At 39.8% G+C, this 23045-nt stretch overlaps 2 protein-coding genes across 12 annotated transcripts; one reads left to right on the top strand and one right to left on the bottom strand.

The window, feature by feature from the left end:
* The first annotated feature begins 169 nt into the window (after window positions 1–169).
* Window positions 170–17092, top strand: LIPT1 (lipoyltransferase 1). Of its 6 annotated transcripts, none has more exons than XM_087863312.1 (3): window positions 170–658; window positions 908–958; window positions 16707–17092. In XM_087863312.1, exons 1-2 carry the CDS (start codon window positions 362–364, stop codon window positions 926–928), a joined length of 318 nt encoding a protein of 105 aa, XP_087719438.1. In that variant the 5' UTR covers window positions 170–361; the 3' UTR covers window positions 929–958; window positions 16707–17092. The 6 variants fall into 6 exon arrangements, with proteins under 6 accessions (XP_087719438.1, XP_087719437.1, XP_087719434.1 ...); XM_087863311.1 differs by lacking the exon at window positions 16707–17092 and adding an exon at window positions 1070–4990; XM_087863308.1 differs by lacking the exon at window positions 16707–17092 and adding an exon at window positions 5020–6367 and having other exon boundaries at window positions 271–658.
* MITD1 (microtubule interacting and trafficking domain containing 1) lies at window positions 6368–23036 on the bottom strand. Of its 6 annotated transcripts, none has more exons than XR_015725123.1 (8): window positions 22828–23036; window positions 19326–19427; window positions 17256–17392; window positions 17091–17177; window positions 16277–16392; window positions 15325–15385; window positions 11808–14188; window positions 6368–9815 (listed from the first exon to the last, which is right to left on the bottom strand). XR_015725123.1 is itself a non-coding variant. In XM_045771743.2 (7 exons), exons 1-7 carry the CDS (start codon window positions 22976–22978, stop codon window positions 14087–14089), a joined length of 756 nt encoding a protein of 251 aa, XP_045627699.1. In that variant the 5' UTR covers window positions 22979–23036; the 3' UTR covers window positions 6368–14086. The 6 variants fall into 6 exon arrangements, 2 of the variants coding, with proteins under 2 accessions (XP_045627699.1, XP_045627698.1); XR_006775250.2 differs by having other exon boundaries at window positions 6368–11996; window positions 14004–14188; XR_015725124.1 differs by having other exon boundaries at window positions 14004–14188.
* Window positions 23037–23045: the final 9 nt, after the last annotated feature.

Here is a 23045-nt window from a genome sequence, read left to right as displayed (position 1 = left end):
TAAGGGTGTGTGTTTTCTGACCCAGTCCTTCCTACCAGTTCCCATCTCTACTGGGCAGAGCAGCGTTTATTCCTTTAAATGCAATTTGTCAAAACTGATTTTAGCTTCCTCAGCTTCCAAGTGGAGTTTTGTGCCCTTTGGACTATGAGCAGATGCGTGAAGACCTGGCGGAACGCAAGTTCAGTAGGTGTTTGCTGGTGCTCGGGCCGCCCCGGCTTCCCGGGGCCCTCACGCTAGCCTCGCTCCGCGAGGGCCCCCCCCCCCCCCACCAGCGTGCCACAGCCGCCTCTCCTACATTCGCCCCGGGCGACCGTTAGCTCTGCGCTGTCATGCGAGGACCTCCATGTGAACGGGGGGCGCTATGACTTTTCATACGACCATTGGAACGTGCCCTGCGTCCCCGCTTCTATATGCTCTGGCTTGGCGCCGGCTGGGCCTCTCCGCAGGCCACCTCCTCGGGAACCCCGCGGGCAGAAACACTCCGAGCGCGCGCCCGCCCGCCGCGAAGAGCGAGGCCGGAGGGGCACCGCCCACCTCCCCGGCCCGGGCGCGGCCCCGCCTCCTCTCGGCGTTTCCGGCTGGCAGCGCTCGCAGCCTGCGGCGCGTCCTTCTCCTGAACGAGCCAGCAAGCGGCCCTAGGCGCGACCGGAAGCAGCAGGTGGGCGACGCTGGAAGTGGGGCTCTGGGGGCGCTGGGGCGGGCGGCAGGTGGCAGGCAGGGACCTGGGACCCTGAAGCCGGGCCCCGCGCGCGCACCGCCCCGGGCCGCCGCTGCTGGTGCTGTACGCGCCGGGGTTTTCGCTCAGCCCTTGGGAGGACCTAACTCCTCGGTTAGGTACGGCCCATCCCCAGCATAGGAGGGTAAAAAGCTAAAACGTGTTGGGTGCCAGCTCTGTGCATTCCCACAGGGAGCCAAGAAGGCGACGTAAAACAAGCGCATGACCATCGTGAGACTCTGGGTAAGTTACATACTGTCATAGATGTGGCAGAATAACTTAATAAAGTGTTTTGAAGGAGCTGGGCCTACCTAGGACGATAGAGAGGATTGTTATTTTTTGCTTTCTTTTCAGTGTTGAAGAAGCATGTTTGGCATTGCAAAGTGGTGGTAGCAAAGTGTCCCCCTAGAACATGGATTGTTCTTTGGGGAAAAACTATAAAATCAGTCATTACAAGGTGAGAGTAGTCACATGCAGAGTTGATTTAAAGAAGCAGTATTTCACCAGGCCTTCAAGCCTGGACATATCCTGACAATTAAAGAAAGACTGTCATTCAGCCGGACGTCTGATCTGTTACTAAAGGACTGAATAAAAGAGAAATGCCTCTGTTCCAGATGAATCCAAGCCTCCTCTAGGAGAGAGAGGTATCCTGGCTTTACCAGGATCTTTCCAGAGCCCAGAAGTAGAGAACGTGATTTCTTCGCGGCTCATCCCATCAGACACTCAAGTCCTATAACTCTGTCCTTTTGTTCAGGTTCTGTCTTCACCGAGCAAACTTAAGATAAGTTGGCTTACCAGTAGTCCTACACAGTTTTTGGACAGGCTGATCTGAACATCCAGTTGATAGCCTTCAGTTCTCTTTGTAAATTAATAAATTGGCACTTGGGTTTTTTTCCAACATCCTTTTGTTTCCTCATTCTTTGTGTGATTCTTTCTCTCCTTCAGGGCTTAGTTGAAATGTTACATCCTCACGGGGCCTTTTTGTTTATGTGTTCAGATGTCTAGAACAGTTTCTAGCACATAGTAGGTTCTCAGCCTAACTCACTGAGTTCTCTCAGTCTTTGCTCAAATGTCACCTTTTAATGAAGCCTAGCCTGACAACCCTATTTAGTATCACAGAGTAGTTCCTCTCACGGTTAATTTCCAATTCCCTCTTTCCCAGCTCTGCTTTTTCATATAGTCCTTATTATCATCTTTACTTATTTGGTTCACAATATAGGCACAATCCTAAGTGCCTAGAATAATGCCTGTCATGTGGTAGATGCAAGATTTGTTGAATTAATACCTTTGCTATATTTCATTCACACTGCATACACAATGCCTGGATGAATAGAGATATTTATATTTTGTGCACTAATAATACATAAATTGGAACAATTTGGGAACCCTAACAAGTTGCATTTTTTACCAAAGTCAATATCTTTCACTATTGTTAATTTATCAAAATAAATGGCACTTTAATGTGTCTTGGTTGGGGATCTTTGCACACTTTCCTATTTAAGCTCCTGTTGGGAATACCTGTAATCTGACAGGAATGGTATGAGAGGAATAGAGATGGGAAGGTAGGAACTCTGTATAGCAGTTAACATTATCGAGCATTTCAGTTTGCCAGGCATGAGTGCTTTATGCATGTTAACTCATTTAATTCTCTCCACCATTTTGTGAGGTAGGAACATTTTATAAATGGGACAGTTGAAGCAGCCAGAGGTTAAACTACTTGCCTTAGGTTATTCAGTTAGCAAGTGGCAGAGCCAGGATTAATAGTTAAGCTCTGTAAGTGACTATAGTTAAAAATACTGTATTGCATATTTGAAAGTTGCTAAGAAAGTAGATCTTAAAAATTCTCATCACATGGAAGAAAATTGTAACTGTGAGGTGATGGATGTTAATTAAACTTACTGTGATAATCATTTTTCGGTATCTTCAGATATCAAATCATTATGTTGTATACTTTAATACAATGTTACATCAGTTATATCTCAGTAAAACGAGGGGGAAAAAATCGTAAGATCTTAATCACTTTGCATCCTGCCACATTCTGCATATGCAGACAAGAGTCAGAGCCCTAAACTTAGGGAGGGATGTACCACAAGGTCTTTGAAAATCTGCAGATCCATAGACATCGTTCAGCATATCATGGTCCACCACCCCTGTTCTTACTGTTTCTCTCTTGGATCACAATGGAAGAGTTTCCTGTTTGTTCTCAAGGTTGCCTCCCTCCCTACCTGCATTGGATCCCAGCACTACCACTTTGTCAGAGACCTCCCTTCACTGGTGTTGCCCTGCCTCCCTTCCCAACTCCCAGCAGAATCTGAATGTGCTCAGTTCTCTTGCACTGATGTCTGCCGCCCTAGTCCAGGTGCTCATTGTGTCTAGCTTAGACGATTGCATGAGTCTATCAACCAGTCTCCCTGCTCCTAGTCTGTCTCTTCTTAAATCCATGCTGAACACTGTCCGCAGAGGCAGTTCTGTATAATGGCTGACTTACGCTTGTCTGCTTAAAACACTTAAATAGATCCCAGCTGCTTTTAGAGAAAGTCCAAATGTTTTAGAATTACAATGAATTTGTCTCCTCCCCTTCTCTATTCCCTTCCTATCTCGTGCATAGTCAGCACTCCATAAATATTTGTCCAGGGAAGGAAGGACTATATCAAAGTCAATCAGTCAGTCAGAACCAAGAATAGAGTTTATTTTTTTTTTTAAGATTTTATTTATTTAACAGAGATAGAGACAGCCAGCGAGAGAGGGAACACAAGCAGGGGGAGTGGGAGAGGAAGAAGCAGGCTCATAGTGGAAGAGCCTGATGTGGGGCTCGATGCCACAACGCTGGGATCATGCCCTGAGCCGAAGGCAGACGCTTAACCGCTGCACCACCCAGGCGCCCCAAGAATAGAGTTTAAACAAAGAAATTCAGTCGGGCTGCAGAGGCTTCCTAGGACGGCGTAGCCATAGGTTTCAGTGGAGCTAGAAGACCAATAGTGTAACTCCATCCCTGAGGAGGGAGTATCCAAAACGCGCCTTACTATTAGATGACCCTGTCTTTGTGTATGCCTGACATATGCTTTACTTCCATCAATTTGGTAAACACCATTTTGAGACTCAATTTATGTATCCCTCTATTAAACCTCTCCTGACATTTGTAGACAGAGAAAATATAAATTGGCTTAACTTTTTTGTAGTGTATGTAGTTTATCAGAATGTATCAAGAGTGATGAAAATATGAAGACTCTTATTTGTGCTTGTAGGACATTAGTAACTACAAAAGATTTTGGCCTGGCTTTGGACTTTAATAACCCATTTTATCCTAGTTCTTTAACCTGGAGAAAAATTATGAGCATCCTAAGAAATAGAATTGGAATAGAATGGTTTCTTTACAAACATAACTACTCAGAATACTTGATTACTATAGCTAGTATTTTCAGCCTGTTGCCATCAGCAGTGCTAACAAAAATAACATGTAAAGTGTCCAAACATAATGAAATTGTTCATAGCCTTTCCATATAGCCCCGCTACTCTAATTGCCTCTGCCCCTAACCTCAGGGGGTCTATCCTAAATAAATACTGATCTAAATAAAAGAATTATACTGCTAGTAAATCAAGTCTCAAAGTAAATAGGAATTATTTTTTTTAAGTATTTTAAGGACATAAAGCTTTCCACAGAGATATTCATGAATACGTCATTGATAACACTGAAAAACTAAAACAATCTAAAATTACGAACTAAGACTGATTTTGTAGTAAACTGTGGTATATCTGATAATGGAATATTACACATTAAAGCTGATGTAAAAATAGATTTAACATTGAATGAAATAACAGTATGGTTCCAATTTGGATGGGGGGGTAGTGTTTACTCGTGCACAGAAAAAAACGGGTATACACCAAAGTGTTAATTGTAGTTATCTGCAGTGGTGGTATTATGGATTCTTTTATTTTGCTCTTTATATGTATTTTCTCATTTTTCTCAATGAACATGTATTACCTATGAATTCAAGATAATTTGTTTGGCTTTGAAATATATTAAATAATGAATTTGCAGATTTATTGTTTGAAAAATCTGCACCCGTACTCCAGTTCAACTGAAATTATTTGAGGTTTGTCTTTATTTCCATTGAGTACTCTGTTACAGGGTTGCTAAAGACTAAGGATAAAGCTAAAAGACAAAAGCAGCTGGATACTTGGGAAAGTTTACCTAAAATAACCAAGAATCAATAGCCAGAAAATACAATTTAATTTTCTTTTTCCCAATTAACTTGTCTTCCATTTTTATTTATTTTTAAAGATTTTATTTATTTATTTGACAGAACAAGCAGGGGGACTGGCAGAAGGAGAGGGAGAAGCAGGCTCCCCACCGAGCAGGGAGCCTCATGCGGGACTTTATCCCAGGACCCTGGGATCATGACCTCAGCCAAAGGCAGACGCTTAACCAACTGAGCCACCCAGGCGCCCCAGTCTTCCATTTTTAAAAGCATGCTGATCCCATTTTCAATGAAGAATTGCTTCCAGTTACTTTGTAACCTCAAAGTCCCAGCAGCTGGCTTTAAAAACAAAGTAAAAAGTGGGCTCATTTTACAGTCAATTTCCAGTGATGTTTATCAAAATCTGGCTGTAGAAGACTGGATCCATGACCATATGAATCTAGAAGGCAAGCCGGTTCTTTTCTTGTGGAGAAATTCTCCCTGTATTGTAATAGGTAGGCATCAGAATCCTTGGCAGGAATGCAACCTGAATCTGATGAGAGAAGAAGGTATAAAACTGGCTCGGAGAAGAAGTGGAGGAGGAACAGTCTACCATGATATGGGTAATATCAATTTGACTTTTTTTACAACCAAAAAAAAGTATGATAGAATGCAGAATCTAAAATTAGTTGTGAGGGCTCTGAATGCTGTCCAACCCCAGCTGGATGTACAGGCCACCAAAAGATGTGACCTTTTACTTGATGGACAGTTTAAAATCTCAGGAACAGCTTCTAAGATCGGCCGGACTACTGCTTATCACCACTGCACTTTATTATGTAGTACCGATAGGACCTTCTTGTCGTCCTTGCTGAAGAGCCCTTACCAAGGGATCAGGAGCAATGCCACTGCTAGCACACCTTCCATAGTAAAAAATCTTTTGGAAAAAGATCCCACTCTGACCTGTGAAGTACTCATGAATGCTATTGCTGCAGAGTATGCTGCTTATCATCAAATTGACAATCATATTAACCTAATTAACCCAACAGATGAGACACTGTTTCCTGGAATAAATAACAAAGCCAAAGAACTACAGACCTGGGAGTGGATATATGGCAAAACTCCAAAGTTTAGTATAAACACTTCCTTTAATGTATTGTATGAACAGTCGCATTTGGAAATTAAAATATTCATAGACATAAAGGATGGAAGGATTCAAATCTGTAAAATTGAAGCACCTGATCATTGGTTGCCACTGGAAATATGTGACAAATTAAATTCAAGTTTCATTGGCAGTAAGTTTTGCCCAAATGAAATTTCTATGCTGACAAATATTTTATGCAGGACATGTCCAGAAGATGATGAACTACACAGTAAATGGAATATTCTCTGTGAAAAAATTAAGGGAATAATGTGATTCCAAATAAACTTCTTAATATTAACAGTTTTTATGAGATAATAAAATGTTTAAGGTACATTGTATGTTTTTTTTTTTTTTTTTTTTTAGTAATCTCTACACCCAACATGGGGCTTGAACTCACAACCCTGAGATTAAGAGTCATATGTTCTACCAACTGAGCCAGCCAGGCACCCTCATCATATATATACCTTAAAAAAAGACCTAGTTTCTCAGTAACTATTCCCCATTAGAAATTGTCACCTAGTCCATATTTTCTTATGGTCTGTAGGATATTCTCTTTCTTCATCAATTTTTTTTTTTTTAATCTAGCACACATGTATCTGCTCCTTTCTCTGTTACCATCATGGGTGTGTATACGGTATTTGACACTGTGAGCTCTGATTTAGTTCTTTTTCTTAACTCTAAGGAATATAACTCAGGCTTCTTGTCACCTCTGATACCTTAAACTCTAAAATTCTTCCTTTTAATTACAAAGTTGATAGTGGGTTTGAGCTGCATGGTTTAAATTATATGTAGATTTTTTACAGTGCTATAAATGTATTTTCTCTTAGGATTTTTAAGTAACATTTTTTTCTAGCTTTATTTTAAGAATATAGTACATACAAAATGAGTCTTGACGATTACTAGTAAGGCTTCTGGTCGATAGGCTACTAGTTAAGTTTTTGGGGAGTCAAAAGTTACATGTGGATTTTCAACTGTGCCGTGGTCAGCACCTCTAACCCCCACGTTATTCAAGTGTCAGCTGTACTTTCTTATCCTCCATCCTCTCCCGTTTAAATTAAGCCCACTGCACTTTTCTAAGCCCTTAACCCTCCCAATCTCTTGCTTCATCTCCCTTCCTATCCAACCCTGAGTTCTTTCAAGTATATGGTCTTGTCTTACCAGCATTCTCATTTGCTTTTCTCTCTTGACCTACAATGACCATTGTTTTATTATCATTCCATCAACTGATTTTTCACTATCATACCCAGATGGCAGGCAATGCTGGAAGAAAATTCACATAATCATGCAGACTAACCCAATTTCATATTTCTATTTATCCTCTATTGGTGTCAGAGTCAACTCCTCTCCATTGACTCCCTCATTCTTCAGAGGCCTTATTCATAAATGTTTCCACTTTTCTTAAACTCAGAACTCGACTTCTCTTGTCACAAATCTTGACTCATAATTTGACAGTGGAGGCCTTCATAAATGAGCTCCTTCAGCACCCCATTTCCTCTTACCATTTCTCATTCACTCTCAAATAACACCTTTTCCTTAAGGCTAGTTGTACCTGGATCTTTGTCCTTTCCAACCTGTTTGGGCCTTCTATTAAATATTTATCTTTTTTATCTTAAATTTTCTCTCTCCACTTACTGGATCCTTACACATAGTGAATGAACACGCTTATGTCTCTTCTTTCCCCAAAACCCCTGCTTAAGGTTTTGTGTCTCTACATCTCTTCATTGTCAAATTTCTTCAAGGAGTAACATCACTGCCAACCACTTCGTGTCTCTGCAGTTCATTCACATACTCCTCTGATTTCTACAGTATTTACTGTGTGTTTTCTGAATGCCTACTATGTCCCAGGTACTTTGTAGTTGTTGGTTCATGGTGAGTGAAAGAGACATGATTACTAGCCTCAGGAATTGACAGTTTAGTGTACTGGCTTTCAAACTCCTTAAAAACTAGAGTAAAGAAATATATTTTGGGGCGCCTGGGTGGCACAGCGCCTGGGTGGCTTTCAAACTCCTTAAAAACTAGAGTAAAGAAATATATTTTGGGGCGCCTGGGTGGCACAGCCTAAGTGTCTGCCTTCAGCTCAGGGCGTGATCCCAGCGTTATGGGATCGAGCCTCGCATCAGGCTCCTCCACTATGAGCCTGCTTCTTCCTCTCCCACTCCCCCTGCTTGTGTTCCCTCTCTCGCTGGCTGTCTCTATCTCTGTCGAATAAATAAAAAAATAAAATCTTTTAAAAAAATATTTATATATATATATATTTTATATTATATACTAGCACAGACATTAAACCCAGCAAGTTTTACAATACAATGTTTATCCTATACTATTTACTTATTTAACATTTTATATTTGATTTTATATTTGATTTCATCTTTTAAAATGATTTTATCACACATTAATAGGTCAAGACTGGAGTTTAAAAAACATGAGCCTAATAGGAAATGTAGACAAACAAATCAGTATATAATTATAAAGCAAGATAAGCCTGGGTAGTTATAACAGACAATAATAGGGGCTACATAGCTAGAGCTATCAGGGAGAGGACATTGAAATGGAGAACTGAAGAATGAGAAGCAGCCAAGCAGAGTGGAGTGGGGTGTAGAGTATTTCCGGTTTTACCAGTTATCTATTGCCTCTTAACAAACCACTCCAAAACTTAGTGGCTTGAAACAACATTTATTTTATTCACAAATCTATAATTTGAGCTTTGATGGGGATAGAGCATATGATCCAGTGTCATCGGCTAGGACAGCTTAAAGAGCTGGAAATACCTGCTTCAAGATGGCTCACGTGGCTGGCAAGTTGGTGCTGGCAGTTGGCTGGGAGCGCATCTGGAGCAATGGGTTGAGGCCTTCAATTCCTTCCCATGCGCCTAATCAAGGCTGCCTGAACTTCCTCACAGCATGGTAGCTGAATTCCCAGAAGTGACTCAAGAAAGCCCAACAGAAAATATTTCCTTTTATACCTTATCTTGGAAGCAATTTGTATAGCCACACGTGCATCCAAATCCAAAAGGAGAGAACATGGATAGCCACCACTCCATGGGAGGAATGTCAAAGTCATTATAAAAATTACTACTGGGTCTAGGAGATCCTATTGCAACCATTTCTGCAAAGTATAATCTACCACACAACAGCATACAGGAAGCCCTAAAGCAGGTAAAAGCTAGGTTACTGATGGTGTCAAAGGAAGTACAGGCAAACTGAAGTGTGGGAACAAGGGGAGAATGGAGCAAGATGAAGATGGAGAAAAAAGAGACCGGATCATGTAGGGACAGATAGCCCAAGGTAGACACAGATCATATTTTAAGTGCAATGATACTGCAGTTGTTACAAAGACTATTCTGTCTGCTCTGTGGAGAATGGATTGGAGGGACAGAACACAGGAAGCAGAAAGCCATTTGGGAGACTACAGCAGGAATCCTAGCAGAAGTAATGCTGGCAGTGGCCATGGAAAGATGCTGGCATTGTGTTAAGCCCTTGTCAAAAATTAAGGATGACTTCCATTTTCAGGACAAGGTTTAATTCTGATTCCATTTAAAGGGAAACAATAAAGCAGTATATATTAGTTTGCTAAGGCCGCCATAACAAAATACCACAGAGTAGGTGGCTTAAACAATAAAAATATTTTTTCTCACAGTTCCGGAGGCCAGGAAGTCCAAGAAGAGTTGGTGGGTTTGGTGTCTCCTGGGGCCTCTCTCCTTGGCCTGCAGGTAGTTGCCTTCTTGCTGTATCCTCACATGGTCTTTCTGTTATTGGACAGAGGACCAGTTCCAAAGTCACCACTTCAAGAGAAAAGTGTTGGTGGGAAAAGAAGGGTTGCTTTATTGAGGAAGTTGGCAACCTGGAAAAATGGCAGATTAACGTCTCAAAGACCATCTTCCCTGTCCAGGGGCAGCAGATTATTAAAAGGGAAGGCACAGGGAATGGTGAGGGGGCTATGTACAGGAGAAATTGGTGCTCAGCAGTTGATCATTTGTCCTTGAAAAATCTTCCAGAATCCTCTGCTCTACCAATAATCAAGGCTCCTAGGTGTATCTCAGTAAAGGATGCCCCTGCAGCCCAATAAGCCACGTCCTGGCAAAGCAGTCCAGACTCCTCCCCCTGTGCCAGGAATCAAGGATCCCAGCCAGATGTCTCTTATTGAAGATGCCATGGTCAGTGGTGGCTGTTTTTGAGTGTGGTCAAGCCTTATCTTCCGGGAATTCTGCTTCTAGCAGTCTGCAGGATCTCAAGGGAAGTAGGTTAGTACTGCTACAAATTGGGATTCAGGTCAGCAAGCAAGGCGTGCATAAGCTTGAAGCACGTTAACCCTTAAGACCAATTGGGGTGCTGTTACATTTCCTCTGAGTGTGCATATCTGTGTCAAAATTTCCACTTCTCATAAGGATACCAGTCTTAGGATCCACTCTAAAGACATCATTTTTAACTTTATAGCTCTTTGAAGACCTTATCTCCAAATAGTTACATACTGAGGTACTGGGGGTTAGGATTTTAACATGTGAATTTAGCTCTTATGAGTTCTTTTCATGTAACTGAGTGGATCCAGATCTCATCTCCCCCCCCCCTTTTTTTTTTGACGAAGGGAAGGGGCAGGAGGGGACACACAAGGTTTTGTTTGCAACTGGTTCTCTCAGTGTGGGAGTGGAGTAAGTGAAGGGGATTTTACTTTTCAAGTGGCTCCTGGGACAAACACAACTGGCAGTCTAACCATTTGAGTTGAGTCTAATCATTTGAGTCGGGTTTCATAGGCAGGTCCTTCTGTTCTTTTCCAGCAATATTAAACAGCAAATAAACAATTCTGAAGAGATTTCTCATGGGTGTATTTTTTACTCATTACATTTGCTGCAACATGTTAAAGTTACTTTCCAAGAAAGATAAAAATCCTGATATGATGTGTTTTGGGGCAATAAAGCACTCGTGATTTTCTGATACCATGTTTCTCAAGAGCGAGGATATCATCAGGTGAAAGGTTAGCTTCAAGTTCCAAAAGGGAAACTTAGCATTACCCAGAATAGAAAAGGTATGTTTTGCAGCTAGAGTCCACAGACTTTTCTGATTGTTTCCATATGAGGATAAAGGAAACGAAGAATCAAGAATGACTCCTAGATTTCTTATTTGAGCAACTGGATGGATGGGAGTAAACACAGGGAGTGGGGGAGTGTTGTTTCCAGAGCTCAGCTGCAGCCTCCTATATTTGAAATGACTGTGCTTCTGAAATGCCAGGAGAAATGCCAAATAGGCAGCTGAACATGTAAGATCACAGCGCCAAGGAAAAATTTTGGCTTAATTTATATATTCAGGAGTTGACAGCATATATATAGTATTTGAAGTCATGAAAAGGGATAATTGTGAACTTTCATAATTCATCTTAAAGCATAAAGTGTTTAGCACCTGAGTCCCCTCACTGTTTGGGGAATTCTCCAACTTAAAAACCTTGCTGCGAAGCAGAACCTCCTGTTGGAGAGGTCATCAAGAAGATGTGACTGCAGTTGACCCTCGAACTGGAGATGGGCAATCGGAGGCTCTTTACACCCTCCCCTGTCCTTGGGATGTGTGTTCTGTCCACTGCTCCCATACTAGGAGCCACTTCAAGGACTCAGCCTTGAGAGACTCATATGTTACTCAGACTATCTGGATTGTAGATGTGACTTGAATCCCATCAAGGCCTCCATGAACTCTCGAGATTCTGCAGGCATGTGTGGAGATTACTTGTCTCATAGCCACCCAAGACAAGCCTCATAGGTAAGTTCCCTTGCTTATTAAACCCCACCTACCAATCTGGAGTGGTCTGCCTCTGTCTTCAGTCTCTCCTCGCCCTGAGTGTACGGAGGCCAGTTTTGAATTTCACCTGGGGAACTCCAGAGGTTGCACACCAACAACACTCCCCTCTGGAAACTGGAATTTTCACTATCTTCTCTTTCTCACCTCTCTTGAATCCAGGGTGAGGGCACATGACAGAGGCTCTGCCAATCAGATGTACTTGTTTCAGACTCTGAATGGATCATGATGAAGTGAACCTGGGATGGTGAAAACCCTTCTCTGGCAGTAGTACCAGGGCCTGAATTTCTGGGGTAGAAGGTGCTAAGATGGCAGTGTAGTGTCCAATAATTTAAGTGATAGAAGTGGTAATAAGGCTACTGAGTTCAGGCCTTGCCTTGGGGTCAACAGTGGTATCAGCTGATTAGTTCTGTGTTGTGATTCTAGATGTGGGTTTTTTTCACTGCAGAATTCCAAGGCCAAGTCTGTACCTCTTTTGATGGTTTGAACTACCCACTATTTTTGCTTACATCAGGTAAGAGCAGTTTCTATTGCTTTTCACTAAGGAATTACTGGTATAATCACTTGGGGGAGAGTGTAGATTAAAAAGAAAAAAAAAAGAGGTTACTACTTAGTATCTAATATAGGAGAACGCCGATACTTAAAAGACAGGGTGGAAGAGAAGGAAAGAATGTTTCATGGAATTTGAGAGCTTTAAGAAAGGAGAGGCCAACTAGGTCAAATACTCCTGAAAGGTCAAGTAATATGAAGGTTAAGAAGTGCCCACTGGATATGGTAATAATGGAAGTCATTGTTGACCTTGACAAGAGCAATTTCAGTGGAGTGATAGGATAGCCTGGCTGAAGTGAGCTGAAGTATTAATAGGTGGTGACAAAATGGGAAAAAATTGTATAGAGAACTTTAAGAAGTTTGTTCATATAGAACAAAGAAATAGGATGGGTGGTATCTGGCTGGGAATGTCTGTCTAGCAGAAACAATGCAGCAGAGGGAGAGATCGCTCAAAGGACAAAGTCCTTGGTGAGGCTAACAGAGGCAAGATTGAGTTCACTTCCTGAAAATTTGGCTATCTTCCTTATATATTACTACTATTAACCCTTTCTCTATATGCTATAAATCTGAGGTCATGTTAACTTTTTATGGTTCTCTCTACTCAAGTTTTCAATATTTACGTGATCAAATCTTTTGCCTTTTCCTTTTCTTGATAATTCCTGGGTTTTGTGTTATACTTAGTATATTTAGTGGAGCTTTAAAAAAATTTTTTGGGGGGCACCTGGGTGACTCAGTGGGTTAAGCGTCTGCCTTCGGCTCGGGTCATGATCCCAGAGTCCTGGGATCGAGTCCCACATTGGGCTCCCTGCTAAGCAGGGAATCTGCGTTTCCCTCTACCCCTTCAGCCTGCTTGTGATCTGTCTCTCATGTTCTCTCTCTCTCAAATGGATAAAATCTTAGAAAAAAAATTTTTTTTAATTAATTAGCTCTTTAACAGAATAACCTCTATGTGGGGGTAGAGATCTAATGTTTTTTCCAAAGATTTATTGAATAGTCTACTCTTTCCTCACTAATATGAACCACACCTTTGTTGTGCATTAAGGACCCATACACACATTTACTTTCTCTCAGGTGTTTTCAGACTCATTCTACCCAATTGATTTGTCCGTTCTTATGCCCATACATTAAAAAAATATATATATTGTAACTTCACATCTTTATAGCTGGTCAAGCAAGTCTCCTAGTGTTAGTCTGTCATTTAATTTATAAATTAACTTAGGGAGAAATGACATCTTATTAAGTCTTCCCATTCAAGAATATAATTTGTCTTGCCCTAGTTTTCTTTTACATTCTTCCGTAAAGTTTATAGTTTTCTCATACAGTTCTTGCATGTTTCTTAATGTATTTAATAAGTAACTTGGATATGGTAGTCTTCTGATGTTCTAATTGGTTCTGGGGATAGATTTCAAGTATCTAGAATAATGGATAGCATTACTGCTTTATCCATTATTATAAATAATGAATAGGTGCTCTTCCTTAAATATCAATATGTCTTAGGCAGGATTCCTATGTGGGTTGGATAAAAGTTAATTTCACAGGGTTGTGAACTGCTGAATCTCTACAGTGATAGATTCACATGCTCTAGAAGAAATCAGAGTGGTTATTTTAACATGAAAAGGAGGAGGTCTAATACATGTTCTCACCTGAATGAAAAGCCACTCTACTTCCACATGCTGATAGGCACCTGGCAAAATAGCTACGATACTTTGCAGAAAGTAACTTCTGATTAGGTCCAACACTCGCTCTCCTGAGACCCTGAATTTCCATATAATAAAACTTGGCAAACTGGCTTGAGTCTTTTCAGGTTCAGCATTATCAGCACCTGAACCTGAAAACATTAAAGAAAAACATTAGGAACTTTTCTGGAATCCCTTCTTGGTCTTTTATGCCAACTCAGGTGACTGCTGGCTCCCAGAGGTAAAACATAAATCAAGTCCAAGTCAAGTCACCCAGGACCACTCTGCCTGACCTTATTCCCGTGGCTTCTACCCGGCTTTGGTCCTCAATACTACTTAATCTTGAATGTAATCTTCAGTCTTCTCCAGATGTGATGTTTATATGTGTATTCCCCAACATGAGTACTTCTGTTTCCCTCCATAGACTGGCTTAGCTTATTCTTAAAGCTTCTGGACTGCCCGTTACTTCTACCTTTATCCCCAAACCCAACCTATCTCCAAGCAGTCAGCTGGCATCTAGATGGATGAGCTTACCCAGAACAGTTGATTCTAAGCTGCAAAGCTTTACAGACGTGCCAGCCAAGGTTGAATTAGCTGCAAACTGTATCTGCATAACTAAGCACGTTGATTTGCCTTTATAGAGTTAGGTAATATTGGATAAATGAATGTTGGTGAATTTCTTCTGGTTATTAGACCTACAAGCCCATCTGTCTCTTCAAAGAGTACTCTAATCCATGATTTTTCCTCCTGGATGCTAAATTCCCAGGGGCAAGATTAACATCCAATTCATCTTCATAATAGGTGCTCATTATTTATTGATTCATTCTCCAACAGCCAAATAAGAAAAAAGCTGGTAAAATGTTTAAATTAACCTTGTTACTAGAAACACTGTAAATCTCCTGAATAATGTATATATAAAAATATTTAGGATTGGTTACATAACTGAAAAATGGATCCATAAATTAGTAGAAATATAAAAATTTATTGTTAGATTCATAATTATAGGAATGATCTCTCCAAAGTAACAACAAAATCAATATTCACTTAAAATAGAAATATATAATGCAAATTAAGCTACTACCCATCATATTTTTTTGTGTGCTTATTATGAAAAATGTCCACTGTTGTTTCATGACATGGTCTTAAATCAAAATCACAATATCCAAGGGAAAAACGACTCTAAGAAGAGAAGAAAAGAGTTTTTTTAATTAAAAAAAACCCCAAAGCCATGTTGTTAAAATGATACAAAAAAGAGTGTAAGATACTCACTCCTAAGACTATACCCTACCTGTGGTTTCTTAAAATAATCAAGTCCTCTTCCAATCTTAATCATCCATCCATTGTTAAACCTATTGAAATAGTATACAGCATTATATTCCAGACATTTAAGTCAGACAGTTATCAAAGGTGTACGATAGCAAGCATCAGCAACATTTCCCCCTAACAAAGAAAATCACTTTCTGCAGTGGCATGAGTTGACTCAAACCAGGGGTTACTTAAGAGCTACGTCTACGATGAAATAAAAACATCCAAAGAAACCGTTAGTTGATTTGATTAGCTGGTAACAAGTTAGACGATCCAATTAAATCTTACTCTCGAATTTCAGACTTCTGACAAAATTTTCCTGTTCTGCTAAGTGTATTCAGGCAGATTATGGTGTGTTGCAGGGGTTCCCCCATCTAGAGATAGAGGACATACGCAAGAAGAGCTCTGGATCCCAACCTCTGCTTCAACCACAGCACTGCATTTTCATCTGTCCTGCATTTAGGTTGTGTTTAAGTATTCATTAAAACTAAGGGTGCAGTCACTCTAAACATATGAAAGCCACTGTGCTAAACAGAGGAACACGCCTCTGTGTGTTTCCTTGTAGACACTGTAGCATACTGTCACACCTATGAGATTACTTAATAAACTATAAGAAGTAAATCCTAAGATCATCAGAATATTAAATATTATCACCAGGAAAGAAAATTATCCCAATACCATAACACTATATGTATACTTGAATACTTCCTCTTCTCACATGAAATAGAACAAGTAAACTTATTCCATTAGGAAATATGAAACTCAGACATAATAAGCCAGATTTCTTTTCTCAATAGTGAAAAGATACTAAAATTGAGCTTTACTTACAATGTTAATAAGTTGAATACTTATATGCAATTATATGAAACTTATCAAAAGAAATAAAAACAAGTATTTTCAACTACATAAAAATTAAAATATTGCTATACACCAACCTAATTTCTCGGTCATGTATTGAAGAAGAATATTCTAATTCCAACAGCACCCCATGATTCTGGAGTGACTCTTTTATTTCTTGCAGGCCACTACTTTGCTGCTGTTTCCTACTACCCTGTTAATAGGAAAAATACAATTTTCTGTTCAGTTATTAGTATTTTAAATTATCATTAAGCTGTGCAATGTGTATGATGGATGAATTAAAATGGGAAAGATTCCATAATAGTTTCAAAGTCTATTATCTCAAAGAAGCAACCAGAGTATGAAGCAGTTTAACAGCACTGGTTTTTATCAAAATAGTTTTTTTTTCTAATGTGTACATAACCCAATCATGTCCCATCTCCTAAAATGTATTTTAGTAATGCTGTTTAGTTATTCAGATGGGGCTGCTTTCTTTCCAAGTTAATCCTAGAAATCTGGTTTATTTAGCAGCATTCCTCCTTGAGTCATAATCAAGACGTAGATGCCGACTATCACGCTGCGCTCCAGAAGGCCAAGGCAATAACTCAAGAAGAAGAGACCCAATCATTGGTAAAGAAGAGACAAAACTGTCAATAGTGCAGACATGTGATCATCTCCTGGAATATCCAAACTATTTGAATCAGAGAGTTTAGCAAAGTGGCCAAATGCAAGGTACAACAAAATCAGGAAAAAAATCAACAGCATTTTTTGGAAGGTATTTTAGGCCTATCGTTAGATAATTCCCAAAGAAATAGTTCTAGCTGAAGTGGTGTCCACGTTTTCCTTGCTCAAACTACATCTCGTAACTGAATAAAGTTAATGAAGAAAGAGTAAATGCTTCCAGATACCTACTTCATCCAGAGAGGTGAGAAGATGGATAGTTTTTACTTTACATGGTTTCTTAATAAGCATCTCACAAAATCGAAGAAAGTTATATAGCTGAAAGACATCAGAATAGGTTATTACTAACATACATTTTAAATAACATTTCATCATATTTTTGTACATTTCACCTACCTGATGGATCTGTCTAATATAAGGATCTTGTATCCAAACTTCTGTAACTGTTTCATTAAGGTATTTTTGAAAAAGTGACTCATAACTGAAACCTGTTGCATTCTCTTCTATTTTAATCTGCTCATGATATTTTCCATCTAAAAACACAAATTTCAATAATAAAACCAGTGACCATTTATTTTCTTTTTACACATATTTACATACAGTGATTAATCAGGAATAGATACGAGTTAATTTTTTTGACTCCTCCACTCAGCAAACATTTCTGAATACCTACTACATATATACAAGGCACAAAGGAAGATGCTACACAGAGATAAAGGCAAACAATTCCTTAAGTGATTTCTACCTTCATGGAGGCCAAGTAGGAAAGTCCAGAGATTTCTTGCAACAGGTTCTTGAGTTGAATCCTACAGACCAGGCAGTTTATTCAAGAGCAGCTTTATGTATAATGACAGCTGACATTCTGTCACCATGAGTAGAACCATAAGCTAGAACTCAGGGGCTACCTTGTCCTTCCCTTCAGATTTAAGTCATTTTATGTCCTCAATTTAATAGCTAAAGTATTAAACATATAAATGCAATATTATGTGGAATTCAGAAGTCTTTCTTAGACCTTAAAGAGAGTATTTTAAGCAGAAATGTACAGCACTTAACAACCCAAGCCAAAGACTAGGATGCCACGGGATCAGTGAAATAGTTCCATTGTTTTTGTTGATTCCAAATGAATAAGTATTGAATTACTTATCAAAGACCTGTAAGATTTTTTTAAAAAAACATGACCCCTAATGGTAGTTCCTAATTTATATGATGGTTGCATATTTAAAGGTTGCTTAAAAACCAGTAGTTTGGATTCTGCTCCTACTGTTCCCACATATATAATGTTGGTAACTATGCATCAGTTTTCAAGTCAAGCTGGCCACATAGGTTAATTTAACCCAATGTATTCAAACCACAATGCTGGTGGTACTACATTTCACCCATGTTTTAAAAGGAAATTTCATTGTACATTTCAATTTAGGGTGAAGGAAACACTATTTTATTCCCACCCAACAGAGGAGCTCAGGGAGGGGGGTACCCAGGGTATGGATGGGCTCATACAGAATATTAGAAAGAGATGGGAGAGGGCTGTATAAGGACAGTGAGGAAGTGCAGCTAAGGGCTGGAGGCACTGGTGTGTGGGGTTTTTTTTTTTAATAGATTTTTTAAAGATTTTATTTATTTATTTATTTATTTATTTATTTATTTATTTAGAAAGAGAGAGAGAGCAGGGGCTGGGAAGGGCGGAGGGAGAGGGAGAATCTTAAGCAGACTCTGTGCTGCCCGTACACAGAGCCCAACAGAGGGCTCAATCTCACAACCCTGAGATCAAGACCTGAGCTGAAACCAAGAGTAAGACACTTAATCGACTGTACCACCCAGGTACCCCTGCAGGCACTGGTTTTTTGAGGGCAGTAGTAAATTTGGCTAAAAAAAAAGGCAGGAGTGTGCCAGGCAAAGGTGGTGATGACCATTTATAGACATAACGTTTGTAAACTGCATGCTCATGAGTAGAGAACTAATAATAAGTAGGGAAGGACACCTATGGCATCTCCAGTCATCAGGAATACTTAACTCCTGAAATGTTTTGATTCACAGCAAAATCCTTAAGAAGTCCCAGCAGTTTCTCTAGCTATTTCAACATTTTGGTCATTTTATAAAGGGAAGATACAAATAAAATAAAGGATTTACATTCCCTATTTCTGTGTAGTATTGTGTCAACTGCAGTCCACACATAAGCTTCATGGGGATCTGTGAATTTCTTAAAACAGCATGCAGAGTTCTGCAGTATGTATAGCTCTCATCAGATTCCCAACAGGGTATGTGAAAACCACCTCCCCCTGGGATCCCCCACAAAAGGTTAAGAATAGCTTACATATAGGGAAGTGGGAATGCAGAGTAAACCTGTAGGCTCCCAGGGATAAACGGTCCAGGCCACAAAGAGTTCCAAAAGGTAGAGCCAGAAACATTGCATTAGATGGGCTTTGCCACAATAGCTTATGGACATATTCTGTAAATTAGCCTCTTTACCTTCTTTTTCTTGATCCAAGTATTTCTTCAGTATTTCTGCTCTATCCATGTAGCCAGTTATTTGTTTTCTGAGATTACATTTCTTTGTATCATCTTTGGTACCTACAAATTAAAAAATATATTCTCAAATTTCCAAATAGTTTTTCTAGTTAGCACAGGCATTATTTCCAGTTTCTCAAGTCTACCACAAATTTCCTAACCTTAAGCATGGTTTGCCTCAGTCCTAGAATGCACGAATGGGCTCAGATTTGCCTTGATCACGCAAGACCTTCATTTTTACACTAAGCATCTGAAACAGCTTTATTTAGGAGTGGAGATTCTGACACTATCTCACTGGCAGGGACACCAAATTTGGTGAGATGATAGGATGGGTTATTATATGTCAAACCTGAGTCTGAGAACTATTTTGTCCCAATCAACCACAAGTCTGAAATCTTAGCGTATTCAAAACATAGCAAACAATACCTATCTTTCTTCCACAAAACCAGGTTCTCTTCCAGACTTCCCGATTATAGTTCATGTTCGATAATTTTCCCAGCCACCCCAAAAATGTAAGGTATTTTTTTAATATACATTATCAATAAAATCTTACCTCAAGCCCCACCCCCCAAAACCCAGTCACCAAATTATTTCTGGTTTCTTCATTCCTTCCTTTTGATATTGCTTATATTTTCCATAATAATTTCATTTTTAAACTACCAGTTTTAAAATTTTAATTTTGTATTTATATAAAAATTGCAATACAATGGTACAGTATCTTTTCACCCAGACTCCCCTAATATTAACATATCATGTAAGTATAGTACAATTATCAGTTAGAAAATTAACACTGATACAATATTAATTCATCCACAAACCTTATTTGTATTCCACCAATTTTCCCACTAAAGTTTGTTTTCTGGTTCAGGGTCCTATACAGCATTTAATTGTCATGTCTTCTTGTTCTCCTCTAATCTGTAATAGGTGTCCTTAGCCTCTCTCCACCTTTTATGATTTTGTGGATACATGATGTAAATATGTGTTATTATTGGCAATGTTAACTCTGATCAGTTGTTCTCTATCGTTATGAGTCTGTTCTGGTTTGCCTCCCTCTTTTTTTTTTCTCTTTGCTGGTTTTTATTGTAAATTCCACATATGAGTGAAATCGTATGGTATTTGTCTTCCTCTGACTGACTTACTTCACTTAGCATTAATACTCTCTAGCTCCATCCATGTCATTGCAAATGGCAACACTATTATTTTCTTGTTCTAATTTTATCAGCTTTGGCTTTGAGAGCTTCTTCATGTTGGCCCCTGTCCTTTCGACATCACCCATATTTTGAGCACTTCCTTGCTTTCTGGTGCAAAACGTTTTAAGCTCATCTTGTGTTTTCCCTGCTCCAGCCCTGGAATCAACCATTTTTCCAAGAAGCCCTGGTTCCTTTGTTGGAGAATGGTATGAAGACATCCAATTCCGGGTGCTGACTGTACTTGTTGCCACTAAGGAAGTCCTGTCACTACTTCTAGACCCTTTCGGTCAACGTGGCTAGAAAGTATATGTAGGGTTAATAACACACAAGTACATCTGCATTTATTTCTGTGTCTATCTATCTGTATATATATTAAAAACCACAAGTTCATGATGCTAACTTTGATCCCACAGGGTTCATTCTAGCCCTCTTCCTCTCCTTACGTGTAACTTTTTATTAACCACAATATATATACTGGCTTGTTCAAGCCTAGTATAGACACAATTATTCTCTGTCATTCAAGTGGGAGGAAAGACAACAATAAAAGTAAATTGGTAAAATATGTATGTTAGATTGTGATAAGTGCTATTAAATAAAATAAAACAAAAAAGAAGGATAAAGGAGTCCTAGGATGGGGTTGTAGTTTTACACAGGAGGTCAGAGGCGGCCTCACAGAGAAGGTAATATTTGTTTTGGGGGATGGGGGTTTTGTTTGTTTTAAAGATGTTATTCCTTTAATTGACAGAGAAAGAGAGAGAGCACAAGCAGGTGGAGCTGCAGAGGGACAGGGAGAAGCAGGCTTCCCACTGAGCAGGGAGCTTGATGTGGGGCTCCATCCCAGGACCCTGAGACCATGACCTGAGCTGAAGGCAAACACTTAACTGACTGAGCCACCCAGGGACTGTACATGTCTCTTTTTGGCAGTCAGTATACCAGAGTCTTTAAAGCCTTGGGTTCCAATTGTGACTCTACTAATTGTGGTGGAACTGAAAAGCTTAATGGTATGCTGCAAATGAGGATAACATCAACTCCTACTTCATAGGGCAATAAAACAAGATTATGATTTTGATGTACTCTGCACAGTGCCAGCACTCAGCACTCATAAATTATAATTGCTCTTATCATCATCATCATTATCATCATCAAACGGGCTTTCCCAAGGTAGTTTTATAGTTCTTTTTTAAGATTTTATTTTATTTGAGAGAGAGAGAGGGTGCCTGCACGCCTGCACGGGTTGGGTAGGAGCAGAGGGAGAGGGAGAAGCAGACTTCCCTCTGAGCGTGAAACCCAATGAGTGGCTCTATCCCAGAACCCCAAGATCATGACCTGAGTCAAAGTCAGACACTTAACGACTGAGTCACCCTGGCGCCCCTATAGTTGTATAGTTCTGACAAAAGCACCCAACCTTGAAGACTGCCCTCTGCTGTCTTTTCAAAGCTTCTGTAACACTTAGGCTAAAATGCACAGGGGAGATCTTAAGCCAGACTGGGAGCTCCAGGGGGTGGGGAGCAGAAGCTAGTCTTAAATGAGTTTAGTACCTAATAACTGGGTGTCTACTACGGGCCAGGGATTGTACTAGTTGTTAATTTGGTTACTTGGTACTTTTCAACACTGAATGACAGTCTCGCTGCCCCACCCACAATCCTATGCATTTCTCAGACTGAGTTGCAGTACACACGTTTCTTACGAATTTTTTTTCTTTTACCGCTACGTGATTTTTTGTTTACTTCTAACGAAAATGCCTAAACAGAAAAGTAATAATAGTGTAATGAACACTCTTATTACCCATCACATAGATTTAAAAATGGTTAGCATTTTGCCACATTTGCTCCAACTGTTTTTTTTCTGAAAATTAAATTCAGACATCATGACAAATTCTTTCCAAGACACTTCAGTCTACATTTCTAAAAATCAAAGACAGTTTTCGAAAAAACCATACTACTTAAGTCAGTAATTTGTTACCCAATCCATATTCAAACTTTCCAAACTGATACAAAAATGTCTTTTATATTTCGTTCAAAACTAGTCCTATCAAGGTTTATACATTATATTTTATTGTGTCTCTTAAAAATCTAGAGTACGGTCCCACTTTTTTGATGACATCAATCTATTAAAGATATAAAAGAAACCAGTCCACTTGTCCTGTAGAATATCCACCTTCTGTATTTGCTTCCTGGTAGTGCACAAGAAGGATTTTTAACTTTCACTCCATCCCAGACACAGCGGGATCCAGTTCCTTTCCTCTAGTCCTCTCTCCACGGCTCCCTGCTCACCTCTCAGAACCTGCATGAGCAGGTCTATCCCCTCCTGGTAACACACAAAAGCCTGCTGGTACCGGGACTCCGAGTCTAGTTCCACCGCCCGCTTTAACACCGTGAATGCAACCACGCTCTGGGTATCCAGTTCCTTCCCGGACTTGGCCATAGTTCCGAAACCCGCCTCCGCCCCAAACACAACCAGACCCGAGCTGGCCAGCGGCACTTCCGGGAGT

This window comes from Ursus americanus, chromosome 7, assembly GCF_024610735.1.
Source record: "Ursus americanus isolate L20-20 chromosome 7, mUrsAme1.1.p, whole genome shotgun sequence".
NCBI lineage: Eukaryota > Metazoa > Chordata > Mammalia > Carnivora > Ursidae > Ursus > Ursus americanus.
This window is presented reverse-complemented; position numbering and strand designations above follow the sequence as displayed.